General features: G+C 44.4%; 1 protein-coding gene across 1 annotated transcript; it reads right to left on the bottom strand.

Annotated features, from left to right (window-relative positions):
- Positions 1-3962: 3962 nt before the first annotated feature.
- NIFK (nucleolar protein interacting with the FHA domain of MKI67) lies at positions 3963-11951 on the bottom strand. Its single transcript, XM_054722736.1, has 7 exons — positions 11787-11951; positions 10889-11032; positions 8030-8138; positions 6608-6819; positions 5334-5399; positions 5144-5215; positions 3963-4448 (listed from the first exon to the last, which is right to left on the bottom strand). Exons 1-7 carry the CDS (start codon positions 11889-11891, stop codon positions 4263-4265), a joined length of 894 nt encoding a protein of 297 aa, XP_054578711.1. The 5' UTR covers positions 11892-11951; the 3' UTR covers positions 3963-4262.
- Positions 11952-13478: the final 1527 nt, after the last annotated feature.

Raw genomic sequence — 13478 nt, 5'->3', positions numbered from 1 at the left:
CACCATAAAGCCATCAAACTGCTGTGTGGTAGGGCAAGTCAGAATACTTAGCTTCTTTTTAAAAAATATATTTTTATTGATTTCAGAGAGGGAGAGGAAGAGAGAGAAACATCAATGATGAGAATCATTGACCAGCTGCCTCCTGCACACGCCCTACTGGGGATGGAGCCTGCAACCTGGGCATGTGACCTTGACCAGAATCGAACCTGGAACCATTCAGTCCACAGGCCGACGCTCTATCCACTGAGCCAGACTGGCTAGGGCCAGAATACCAAGCTTCTATTTCTGTCAGAAATTCCTGGAACTGATGATAGCTAAGTCCACAACAAATAAAGTACACCAGTGACACGATTAGTTCAATAACACATGATAGGTTCACATATTTTTTTCTTTAAATGTTTTTATTTTTAAAAATATTTTTATTGATTTCAGAGAGGGAGGATAGAAACATCAATGATGAGAATCATTGCCTCCTGTACGCCCCCTACTGTGGATCGAGCCTGCAACTTGGGCATGTACCCTGACCAGGAATTGAACCATGACCTCCTGGTTCATAGGTTGATGCTCAAGCACAGAGACACACCAGCTGGGCAATTCACCTATTTAAGTACTTGTTGCTGAATAATACAACAAACAGGCCTTAAACACTTTATATTTTCACAAACTCTACATTTGTCTAAGTCTTTTTCTAGTTGTGTTTTTTTTGTTGTTGTTTTCTTCTTTTTACCACCATCAGCTATGGCACATCTTGGCAGGTTCCACTTCAGTTGTACTGAATGAATTTTCTCTGCACTTTGAAAATATTTTTGCTTATAGTTGTTCCACAGACAGGCAATGCATCGAGGCTAATTCTTCAGTCATTTCTAGGGTGACAACCTGTCTGCATTAGCCTGGGACTGAGGAGGTTCGCCTCACGTGTGACTTTCAGTGTTAAAACCAGGAAGGTTCTGGGAAAACCTTGATGAATTGGTCATTCTAGCACTTCAAATCTTGACATTTTGAACAGTGAGCTGAACAGTATTGGTAAGGTCTTTTAACCCTTTGAACTCGCTTGCTTTTTTCTCGATTCCTTTATTCTACTCGGGATTTAATTTTTTAAATACCCCAGATTTTGCAAAGCACGGCAGTAGAATAAAAAACTGGAGTTTCTTTTCATACAAACTTATTTGGATTTTTTTATATTTCAAATTATTGATACATTCAAAGAGTAATTTTAATCTCTATAATTTTTCATGGTGTGATATTTTTTGAAACATTCACCCACATGAAGACCTGGTTTACATTCACATGTTTCGCAAATATAAATCGTCTCTCTTCTTCCTCCTTTGATTTTTCTGTTAGAACAAACAACACAATCTTTGTGTTTTTTGTTAGGGCGAGGTGTGATTATATGGAGCTTTCCATCTAAACCAGTGATGGGCAACCTTTTGAGCTTGTGTGTCAAACTTCGCCAAAAAACTGAGCATAACTCGGGTAGTGTGTCACTTTGAGGAAAAAACTAACTCCAAGACTCTAGTTGCAAATGTTTCATCCTCAGGAGCAGCAAATGTTTCATCCTCGGCATGCGGCCGCGTGTCATCAGAAATGGCTACGCGTGTCAGTGCTGACACGCGTGTCATAAGTTCGCCATCACTGATCTAAACATTGCTCTAAGTTAGTGGATAATAATCTACCCCTGGAAGTTATTGTACCATCTCTGAATTCTCCAACAAGATCATGTACTAGTTTCCTAATAAATTTCACATGCGTTATCGGTTTTTCATTTTTTCTTTTTTGGCATCAGTTGAGACGGAATTTACATTTTACTTGTCCTTTCATGCTAATGAAAACAAGAAAAGATACTGGAAAAATAGACAAAAATCCCCCTCCCCCCCGCGGTGAAACGTGTCGAGTGTGGCTCGACATACGAGCTGCTACCGATGCTAACCGTGTCAAGTCACACTCGACATCCGAGTGCAAAAGGTTAACTTAAGTGCCTACGAAAAACCATCAAAATCAGTTGCCTTGTTTTTATTTTACTTTTTTTTTTGTTTGTTCACCAACCCAAGTCAAATCTCCTTCCATCACCATTTTCATTGGCCTTGTTTTTAAATTAACTATTGTTGCTTCAACTCTTCAAGCAACTACCTTGCTTAAAGGCTGTCTTTAAAAAAAAAGTTTTTATTGATTTCAGAGGGAGAGGGAGAAACATCAATGAGAATCATTGATTGGATGCCTTCTGCACGCTCCCTACTGGGAATCAAGCTCGCAACCCAGACATGTGCCATGACCAGGAATCAAATTGTGACCTCCTGGTTCATAGGTCCAAGTCAACCAATTGAGCCACACTGGCCAGGGATAAAGGCTGTCTTTAAAAGTTCATTTTAGTCCTAGCCGGTATGGCTCAATGGATAAAGTGTCACCCTGGGGACTGAAGGATCCCAGGTTCGATTCTGGTCAAGGGCACATGCCTGAGTTGTGTGCTCGATCCCCTGTGGGAGACGTGCAAGAGGCAGCCAATGATTCTCATCATTGATATTTCTCTCTCTCCCCACCTCTCCCAAATCAGTAAAATATATACTAAAAATAGTGCTTCGGGGGGAAAAAAAAGTTCATTTTAGCCCTAGCTGGTTTGGCTCTATGGATAGAGCGTCGGACTGCAGACTGAAGGTTCCCAGGTTTGATTCTAGTCAAGGGTGCATGCCCGGGTTGCGGGCTCAATCCCCAGAAGGGGGCAGCCAATTAATGATTCTCATCATTGATGTTTCTGTCTTCTCCCTTCCTCACTCTGAAATCATTTTTTAAAAATTCATTTTATTGGACACATTTCTTCAGCTGCTGCAAACAAAATTTACCTTACCATTGGCAAAGGGCTTTCCTTGCTTGCCTAATAAGCCACTTGGAAACATTACCACCTTGTAAATTTTTGGGTAAAAAAACTGTGCTGAGCCCTAGCCAGTTTGGCTAAAAGGATAGAACTTTGGCCCTTGGACCAAAGGGTCCCAGCCTCGATTCCGGTCAAGGGCAAGTACGTACCTTGGGTGCATGCAGGAGGCAACCAACTGACATGTCTTGTTCATATTAATGCTTCTCTCTCTCCCTCCTTTCCACTCGTTAAAAATCAATGGAAAGATATCTTGGGTGAGGATTAACAAAATTGTGCTGAGATAGTCTATTTAAAAGGTTTAATTCTTCTGCTTTTTACGTTGGGAATATTGTGATGAATGCTTAGTCTGATAATATCTACATATATTGTGTTCTTTTAGCACAGCTGATGTTGTCACTGCCATCTGAATTGATAAAATAATCCAGTCCACCGTGAACATGTTCTCTGTAGACTGGATAGGTATGCACTGGCAATCAAAATACGTAAAACCCATGGTACTATGAGCCATGTGGCACACAAGGCCATCGAGATAAAACTGTGCCACTGCCATTGGTAGTGCAGCCAGCAATGAGAGGACCACATCTGGTCTCTATCACAACTGAAGTCTTGTACCACAAATGCTGCCCTCTCAGCCCACTATCACTTTAAAGATTTACTAAATAATGGATAAAAAATGTTTGACGGCAGTTCTCAATGAACGTGGATTAGCTAATACAAAAGCACATTTCAAAGGCATTAGAAAATTAAAAATATTTGAGGTGAAAACCTACTATTTTACTTCAAGACACCCAAGTCCCACTTGCATACAAATAAATTGTAAAAAAAAGCACATTTATTTGCTGGTCACTGTTTAAAGCATGAAATACAATTACACATTGATGATACTGAAGTGGTTAGTAGTCCATACTAGCTTAACAAAAACTAACTTAACATTAGGAAAATGACCATATACACATATACTAGCATACACACTTGAATTGCCTTCTCACTGTACTTAATTTAATGTCCAGTTTTTGACCACTGGATGCTGAAGTCTAAAATACCCTTATGGGTTAAATGTGCACAGCCTACACAGAGAACCGTGTAGACAATAAAGCAAGGTTTTATTTTCTTTATTTAACAAACACTGCAGTTTAGTATTTAAACCTGCAGTACATGGTGACACTTTTATGCAGACAGTCACTGAAGGCAGGTATGAATCTGGGAAAACTGGGAGACTGGGGCAGAGGCAGTGGGCCTGGCTCCTGCTGGGTGGTGTGCGCACCTGTTTCAGCTGGGGCAGACAAGCCAGTTACCAATTCCTCTTATTGACGCGAACCAACTGTGTTTCTTCCGATATACAGTCCTCATAATAAAATCACATTTTCCAGAAGTATTATTCATAATACATTCAGAATCACTGATTGCTTTTTCTTCGTCTTTTTCTCCTTGACAGTGTAGGTGTTTCAGTCTCTTGTGTTTGTTCTTTTATGCCAGATAAGGGCTGTTTGAAAACTATTTCATTATCTTCATCATCATTCATTTCAGCCACTTCAGATTTTCGTTTATCCAAAAATGTTGGTGTACAAACTGGTGTGGGGCCCTAAATTCAACAAGAAATAATAATACATAAATGTGGGAAGCTATGAGGAATGATTTTACCCCTCCCCTCTAGTTTCACAGGTTGTGCAGTGTTATTTCAGGCCTGTTTCCATCTTTCAGTGACATGATCACACAGAAAAAAGAGTTTAGGTGCTTATCAAACTTAGTATAAAAAAGTCTAAATTGATTGTAATATAATATGCTCCATTACAGGGTAGGAGATAGAAAACCCTAATCTTACATTTGTAAAAACAGTGGCCTCCTCTCTTCTAACTCAGTCACTTTGCTTAAGAGGTACAAAGTGCAATAATAAACTCACAATGATAACTTGCTAGTAAACTCACTATATCTGCTAAAGTCACAAATTAAATGTGAAATTGTTTTTTTCTAAATATTTTTATTGATTTCAGAGAGAAAGGGGGAGGGAGAGAGAGATAGAAAGGTCAATGATTAGAGAGAATCATTGATCAACTGCCTCCTGCACACCCCCTACTGGGGATCGAGCCCACAACCCGGGCATGCACCCTTGACTGGAATCAAACCTGGGGACCCTTTAGTCTGCAGGCCCAGCTCTATCCACTGAGCCAAACCGGCTAGGGCTAACTGTGAAATTTTAACAAACTGACAGTAGCAGGAACTGCTTCTCCTCTTTTGAATTATACTACCCGATTCTCAAAATGTTAAAGACAATTTTACCTGGCTGTCCACAGTATTCTCAGGAGTTTTAGGGGTGGCTGAAGCCTTCTTCTTCTTCTTCTTAGGTAAAGCCTGCAATCAAGTTTAAGAAACTTCATCAATTCCTATATTTATCAGTTTTAGTAGTTTGAATATATTTACCCATTTACCTTTCCCTAACACCTGGCATGCAAAAAAAGAAAAACTTTACCTGTCTATTTGTGGATTTCTGAAGGTCGGTGTTTGAAGCTTTGCTTTTCTCCTTTTTACGTAAAACCTTAAGTAAACCAACACAAAGAAGTTATTACCTGGCAGTATCACATATTTACATTTTTAACTTACCATTAGATCCTTACACATATTATCAGCAGATCCTTCCTACATGAGGAAGCATTTCAATTCAAAAAGCCAACTCCACAAATACAGTGAATGAGCTCCAGTAAAGGGCAAACAGTAGGAGAGGGGCCGAGTGGGGGGCAGAAGCTGTGGAGCTGAAGTGGGGCTGAGACCTGAGCTGGCCCAGGGCCCTGCTTCAGAGGACCAGCTCCCAAATGGTTGGTAAGAGGACCAGGGCCTGCTGCCTGGGACACAGATTTTTAAACACATACTGTTAAAGACTATGTTTGGGATTTAGGCAAAGAATTAACCGAAACTGGGCAAAGGGGGTAGTCAGTCTTCTAGGTTCTGGATAAAGCTAAAAGACCTAATAAACTTAGGAAGAGATGCCATCCATCTCTTACCAACAAAGTAGCTGTTTGAAAGTAAGCTGAAAGGGTCTGTGAAAGATCAAACCAACCTCAGAATTTAGTGAAGAAATAAGATCGTGACCTATCCTAGCCACACCCGAGTGACCTGCACTCTTGTTCTGTAGTGCAAGACGTAGCTCTCTACCAGGAAAGCGGGAGGGAGAATCAATGAGCAAGGACATGGGGACTGCTGAGTGACATCTGTGACGACTCAGCTTCATGCCAGCAGGTTTGCTATTCTAACCCCTGCTCACTTAATTCACAGACGACACTGCTGAAATCTGATATGCACTTTATTTCCAATTTAGAAGAACAAGAAACAAAATTTTAACTGGAATGGCATAAAAAGGATGGCCAATTTAGTCTTGTTTACCGATACCATGTAATACCAAACTTCATTTAATTCTTGTAAGGACACTTTTAATAGCAATCTAGCAGCATTGTGGTTTTGTTTGAATAGTGATTTAACTTCAATAATTTACTGGTAAAACAGATCATGAAAACCTAACCCCTCTCTGAAATTTCCTTTCTGTACAATGTCGATCATAGGATCTGGTCTGACACACTTTAGGAAGAACTTACAATGCAGTGCCTCAAAAATTTAGTCAAACCCTAGTACGTGGTAAGCACTGAGCTAGACACTTTATAGAGAAAACCATAATCATGTTACAGCTACTGAGGTACGAAGCCCACCTCCAAGAAGAAAAACACAAAATATATTTTCTGAAGGAATATTTACCAATGAAGGAAAATCATAATTAATTCCCTTCTTAGCTAGTCTCTTTCTGAGTAACTTCTCTTTCTTTTTAAATCGCTCCTCCATCCGCAGCTTTTCAAGAAGTGTCCGGTTCTGATTATACCGTTTCACTGCTGGGTAAGACGGGTTCTTAAACGGAATATGCCACTCTTTAAAAAGTTCCTCGTGTACTTTCTCAGGTGGCATAAAATGACCTATATGCAAAAAAGAAACAAGTTTTCAACCAAGTGGGAGGGGTACAGCATAGCACTGATCCACACGTGCAGTCCTCTGTCACCTTTTAGTTCACCTCCTCAGCCCTTCCTCACCTTCTTTTCTGTGAATGAGCTCATGTCAACAAGGCTGCTGGGACTCTGTCATGGCAGGAGGAACCAAAACGAAGAGATGCCGTCTGGGCAGCCTCATCAGCCGCCTGATCAGATGTGCCTGACTTGGGTACCTGGATAGTCACACACCACCCCCCCACACAAGCACCCAGAAACTTAACTCTGCCTCTGAAGGGCCCTGGACCCAGACAGGGCTGGGCTGGGATGTCAAGCCGGCGGCGCTGGTTTGTGTAGGTGAACTTCTAGTCTGGAGTTGTCATGGTTTCCCCGGTAGAAGAGCTGTACCAATGCCATTCAGACTGACTCTGAACTGTGACTCCCCACTTCACTGTCATCGTATCTAGAACCCATTCATGGTTCCCCACTGTCCTCAGGACACATATCGAACTCCCAGATCTGTAAGGACTTCAAAGACCTGGCTTCCCCTCGTCTCCCCCCTCATCTCTTGCTCTTCTCCGCACAGTCCCTCACAGGCAGATACTGCTAGTCACTCACCTCCAGCTTTGCCTTTGCTGTCCCCACAGCCAGGATCTCAACCTTCATTCCCTCCCCCGAACCTGGCTCACTCCTATTTCAACTCCAAATTTTAATCTATTGATTTTAGAGAGGAAGGGAGAGGGAGAGAGAGAAGCATCAATGATGAGAGAGAATCATTGATCAGCTGCCTCTTGCACTCCCCCTACTGGGGATCGAGACCACAACTCAGGCATTTGCCCTTGGCGGGAATCAAACCTGGGACTCTTCAGTCCGCAGGCCGATGCTCTATCCACTGAGCCAAACAGGCGAGGGCCAGATTTTAATCTAAACACTTCCTCAGGGAAGCCTTCCGCACCCTTTAAGGTGGGTTAGCTGCTCTTCCTCTGTGCTCCTAAAGTCACTCCCCAATTCCATCTCAGCACAAACACAGCTCAGTCTGGTTTAGATTTTAAAATTCTAATTAGAACTGATCCTTGCACCATCCTTAAGGGAATCATCCCAGAAATGAAGTGGGATGTCCAAGTAGCTGAGCAATCTGTCCTTCACACGACAGCCACCCAGCAGCAGGTAACCAGTCCTAAGGGAAGACAAGTGCACTTACACTTCAAGAGTCTTTCACCAAAAAGGTAGTTGTTCATTGTTTCAGCAACTATCTTGGCAACATCTTCAGATTCAAATTCCACGAAGGCATAGCCTCTGCTATTTCCAGTCTGCAATTAAAAAATTCACCACAAAAACAATTAAACTCTAAACTGCTAAAATGGCATTAATTTAAACAACACACCAGCCCCATTAGCAAATTACATTATGGCATACAATGTGGAAACTGTTGTGGGAAAAGGAAAGATCCCAAAAAGGCTGAACATGCCACTGACCTCGAGGTATTCCTGGGATCTGATCACACAGGTAAGTCCATAACCACAGTTGGAATTGATTTAACAGTTTGAACTCTTCAAAGTAGCCAATGTGAAGAAAAAGGAAGTACAAAAGGGCAAGGAGACTATCTTACACAGGCAAGAGTTCTACCAACCAATGCAATGCAGGAATCGTGCCTGGACCCCAGACCAGGTAAGGAAAGTGGTAGCTGAAGACTTCTGGGACGACTGAGGAATACGTGAAGACGGCAAGTCCATGCTAGACCAGCGGTCGCCAACCTTTCGGACCTCACAGACCATCAGCAGTCCACGGACCACCGGTTGGCGACCGCTGTGCTAGACTCCTATATCGTGTCCGGATTCCTAAGTAGATTTACGATGAAGTATTTCAAGTCTTTATGACTGCTACATTCCTCTAAGGTTCAGTAAAACAAAGTGTGTGTTTTTATAGCTATGGAGACATACAGCTAATGTGTCAGGGTGTTAGTAATGGGTGAATCCAGGGGAGGGAAGAGTTGTTCATTACATTATTGTTCTTTCCACTTCTCTGTAGACTTGAACATTTTCAAAATACAATTCTGGGGGAAACAATGATTATATTACAGTAAAGAAAAACATTTACAAAAGATCCTCAAAAAAGGCAGAAAAAATTTTTGAAAAAGACAATAAGAAAGGCAAAAGATAAGAATAGGCGGTTCACAGAAGAAGGAATTCTAATGGCTAATAAACCCATAATAACACTCAACAAAATCAACTTAGGCCAGAAAGGTCACGTTAAACAACTGAACAGAAAGGTTAAGTAGTGTCTCATAGAACTTTTATTTCAGTTATGTGTACATACATGTATATGTGTGCTGACTCCTCCTATAAAACTTACAATGTTCCCAGCAGCTTCACCCAAGAATGAAATATTATAAAAACCTAATGTTCAATGGGAAGCTAGATAAATAAACTTGAGTATGTTCAAGCAGAGGAACATAGCAATGACAATTAATGTACTAGAGTTAAATGGATAAAGCTCAAAATAGATAGTTGAATGAATAAGTAAAAGTGCAGAAAGAGAGAACATTACTATACAATCTATACTGACACACGTAGTAAAGATTTCCAAAACACATACAGCAGTGAAAACCACTGACTTCATGAACAGTCATTTCCTGGGCAGGGAGAAGGTGCAGAGGACCGGGGAAGGGTACAAAAGGGACCTCAGGTCTACCTAAAATCTATTTCAGAAGAAACAAAGACCTGAAGCAAGTTGACATTTGATAAAGGAAAATGGTGGCTATCTAAAAAGTCACTAAATCACTCTCTGGTAGACTTCAGGCCGTTTGAAATAGCTCCCCCACATAATAAGCAACCATGACAAATAGACAAGTGGGGGAAAAGAGGAGGCACACAGAGAAAATGTATTATTTTGGTTAGGATTAGAGAAATACCAGGGCATTTTAAATTTGAAATCCCCTTTAATGTTGAGATGTTGCTTTGACAAAACTTAATATCTGTGACTTTAGGACAACTAGCGGAAGATGGATGCATACCCTATCCACTCACGTGCCAAATAAAATATAAAATTTAACTCTGATCTGTTATAACTCAAGTGGGAAAATGTGAAAAAACTGCATCAAGAAAAATAGACTCCAACAATGAGAGGTCCCTATGGTTACAATAAAAGTGTATGTGTGCAGTAAAAAAGTAAACTGACCTCTATTACTGAAACAAACCACATAAACCTTTTTAAATTAGAAAGTAGGGATGACATAACAATAACATATATATACACACACACAGCTCTTTCTGTAAGAACCTCACATTCACGACCCCATCTAATCTTTAATCAGATACTCCTCGGACGTTGGTGCTATTTCACTCATATTTTGCAAATGAGAAAACTAAAGCATGGAGAGGTTATATAAGTTGCCCAAGGTCATACAACTAGTAACCCGTGGAAGCCAGGCCTTGGACATAGGTAGTGTGGCCTCAGTGTCCCTATTCTTAACCCTTCCCTATACAGACCTCTGCTATTGCAGGGGGGCATAACCCGAGGCTAACACAGGAGGTGTGAACCTGCTCCTCAAACTGAAGTCCATGTGCAGCTGACTTAGGAGCTGCAGGACACACATGATTCGTTTACCAAAACTGTCCCTGGAATTAGAGGATCTGGGGCAACTCCTCTCTTCAACAGTAAAACAAACACCTACAGAAATCCCGATGTTGTTTTCCTGGTTGTTTCAGGTTCTAAACCTCACCCGTGACCCTTTCTGGAGTGAAGTCTGATAAGAATAACATGTGAGCACGCCCTCTACACTGTCAATGATGATGTACCTTTTTAAAAATATATGTATTTTATTATTTTTTACAGAGAGGAAGGGAGAGGGATAGAGAGTTACAAACATCGATCAGCTGCCTCCTGCACACCCCCTACTGGGGATGTGCCCGCAACCAAGGTACATGCCCTTGACTGGAATAGAACCTGGGACCTTTCAGTCCGCAGGCTGACGATCTATCCACTGAGCCAAACCGGTTAGGGCTGATGATGTACTTTTGAAAAATAAAATAAATAACCTAATTCAGTACAAAAACCTTACCCTTTTACTTCTGGACAGCCTGAATCTCGTAACAGTGCCGAACTGGGAGAAATATGCGCGGATCTGGGTTTCGTAAAGTGCTGGAGGTAGGTGGCCCACATAAATTACTCCGGGAGTAAGTTTTTCTTTTTCTTGCTTCTGTTTCTGAAGACATAAAAAAACAAGAAAATACTTAAAAAAAAATCACATTGCAAACTTGGAAAACCCTAGCTCTCAGTCCAATAGGAGACTTAGCGCCTCTTCCACGCACGGAGCAGCGGAGCTGAAGGATCAGCTGTCCCACGCCTGCCCCCCACGAAGACGGCCACGCAGCCGCCTTCTCAGCCCAGCACCCGGCGCCAGGAAGGTGCTCAGTTCCTCTACGTGGACTCCGTGGCTGCGCAAGCAGGTCTCCAACACGCTGTTTTCAACTCCACATACACATGGCCTCCATTTTGTCTGCAGATCGCCGTTTATTCGAACCCGCCCAATCGAAAATTCCCGGACCACGGCGAACCTCCACGCTGCCGACAACCTCTCCACGCGTCTTAACCCCACGCGTGTACCTTAGGCTGAAAACCACGGCAGATGTAACGTGATGAGAGGGGCCCTAGTCGGCGAATGGAGTTGGCAAGCACCGTCTTCCGAGAACCCCGTCCCCCCGCGGCACTGGGCGGCAGCGCGGGGTCAGGGCGGGGGAGCCATCCCAGCGGCGGCTCTTCCCTCCCCTCGCGCCACGCCGCTCAGCTCCGCAGCGGGACCTGCCCGGCCAAGCCGTCACTCCCCATCAGCCCCCCTCCCCGCCTCGGGGCAGCCTCGGCCCCCAAGCCCGTGGGGTGGGGCCACCCTGGGAGCCCCGGGAGGCAGCGGAGGCCGGGACCGACGCCGGGCTCCACAGCCCGGCCGGGAGGCCGCTCACCTTAGTTGCGCGCCGGCGGGCCTGAGCCACCTCCTTGTGAAACTTGGCGTCCTCCTGCGGGTTCAGGGACAGGAGCGGCTGCGCGGGGCCCGAGAAGACCGCCATGCCGACAGCGTCCGGGCCGCAGAGCTCCACGCGGCAGCCCCGGAAGTTCCTGAGCCCGTAGCTCCGCCCAAGCGGAAGTGGAGGTGGCCGGTGCCCGGCGCCGCAAGGAACGGGGACGGAGCGCGCGACGAGGCGGGGCGGGCGCCCCCTGCTGGTGAGGCGGCGCCTCGCCTCGCTCTCCTACCTGCCCTTTGCTTATGGTGGATGGTAATTTGGTCACGCCTACTCTGCGGCCAGCCAATTTCGCGAGGGGGGGGGGAGGGAGGACGGGGGAGAGGCAGGTGGGATGTTTAAAAAATTAATTTCAAAACAAGACCCGTGACCTCGAGGTCTTGCTACCCATACTTTAATTCTTTTTCCTTTGTTCACTCACTTGTTGGTGAGCCCTTACTGCGTGTCCCTGGGAGGGGCCGAGGGGCCTGCTCACCCCTGCCCACCTTTCCCTCCCCTGTTCTCCTCCCGGTTCCCGTCCAGCCCCTCCGCCCCCTCACTCGCTCTTTCCCACCCTCCCAGCAGCGCTGGCGCAGCCGGCTTCCCCTGGGTCTCTCTGGGAGGAGGTTTAGTGAGGAGGATAGTCCTTCTCTGTCTCTGTCCCAATTTTTCCTTATTCTGGGGAGGTCTTTTGCAGCCCCGGAGACACTTGGGATTATCAATCAAAATGTCTATCCAAATTTGGATACACGGAATTTGGTCTGTGTGGCCGGGATTGTCGAAAACGCCACGTTGGATGTTATATGCCAGCCCTAGATCAGTGGACCCCTCCGGGGGCCACTCACTGGGATATGGGAAAGTCGGCCATTCCCGCTCACAAAATTTCTGTAAATCAAAAGCATTAACGGAAGCTCTGTAGTCATCCGCTCGCCGCTTGAATTCCTGAAAAATTTTCAAAAAACATTGCAGGGGAGTACAGACAGAAGCAGACTGACCCATTCTAAAGATAGAGACAGTTAGACCACAATAACACAGAATAACAAAGACAATGACAACCAACTGAGGATCGCCGGGCACCGTCGTGCACCGGGATCTGGTCTCAGAAGAAGCACTGCGTCCAGCCTTCCAGAGACCCCAGATGGGCGACCACAGAACAGAACCAGAAACAAGTTTCTTACCGGTAAGAACCAGATCCAGGCGGCTCCAATCAGAGTCAATCAGGATATTTAGCAGGCAGGGTCTCCGACCTCTACCAGTCCCGGGGCTGAGGAACGTCTCTCAGAGATCTCCCCCTGGGTCGGAGAGTCCGGGGACCTCCAAATGTTGTGGAGTGAACGTGAGTAAAGACCACTGGAGTCCAAACCAAATTAAAATTTAGGGAGCCTTTATTGCCGGCCGGCGGCTGTCCTGCCTTCCAGACAGGGAGGTCAGAGAGCAGCAGCGACCCTTTGTGGAGGACCACTTTTAAGCACATTAACCACATCCAGTTTTTGCAGAACAAGTAACCTAAGACAAAACAGTTTTTCCCAAGTAACATCAAGATCATGCCAATGACAACCATGTTATTCACAGGGTCATCCTGTTCTTCAGAAAGCTGACAGTGTTCTATCTCGCAAGGCTATTTTGTGAGGTGCAAGGGGAAAGGGGCCATGAGAC

Source organism: Eptesicus fuscus, chromosome 11, assembly GCF_027574615.1.
Source record: "Eptesicus fuscus isolate TK198812 chromosome 11, DD_ASM_mEF_20220401, whole genome shotgun sequence".
NCBI classification, from domain to species: domain Eukaryota; kingdom Metazoa; phylum Chordata; class Mammalia; order Chiroptera; family Vespertilionidae; genus Eptesicus; species Eptesicus fuscus.
The sequence above is the reverse complement of the archived record's forward strand: the minus strand, read 5'-3'. Positions and strand labels throughout refer to the sequence as shown.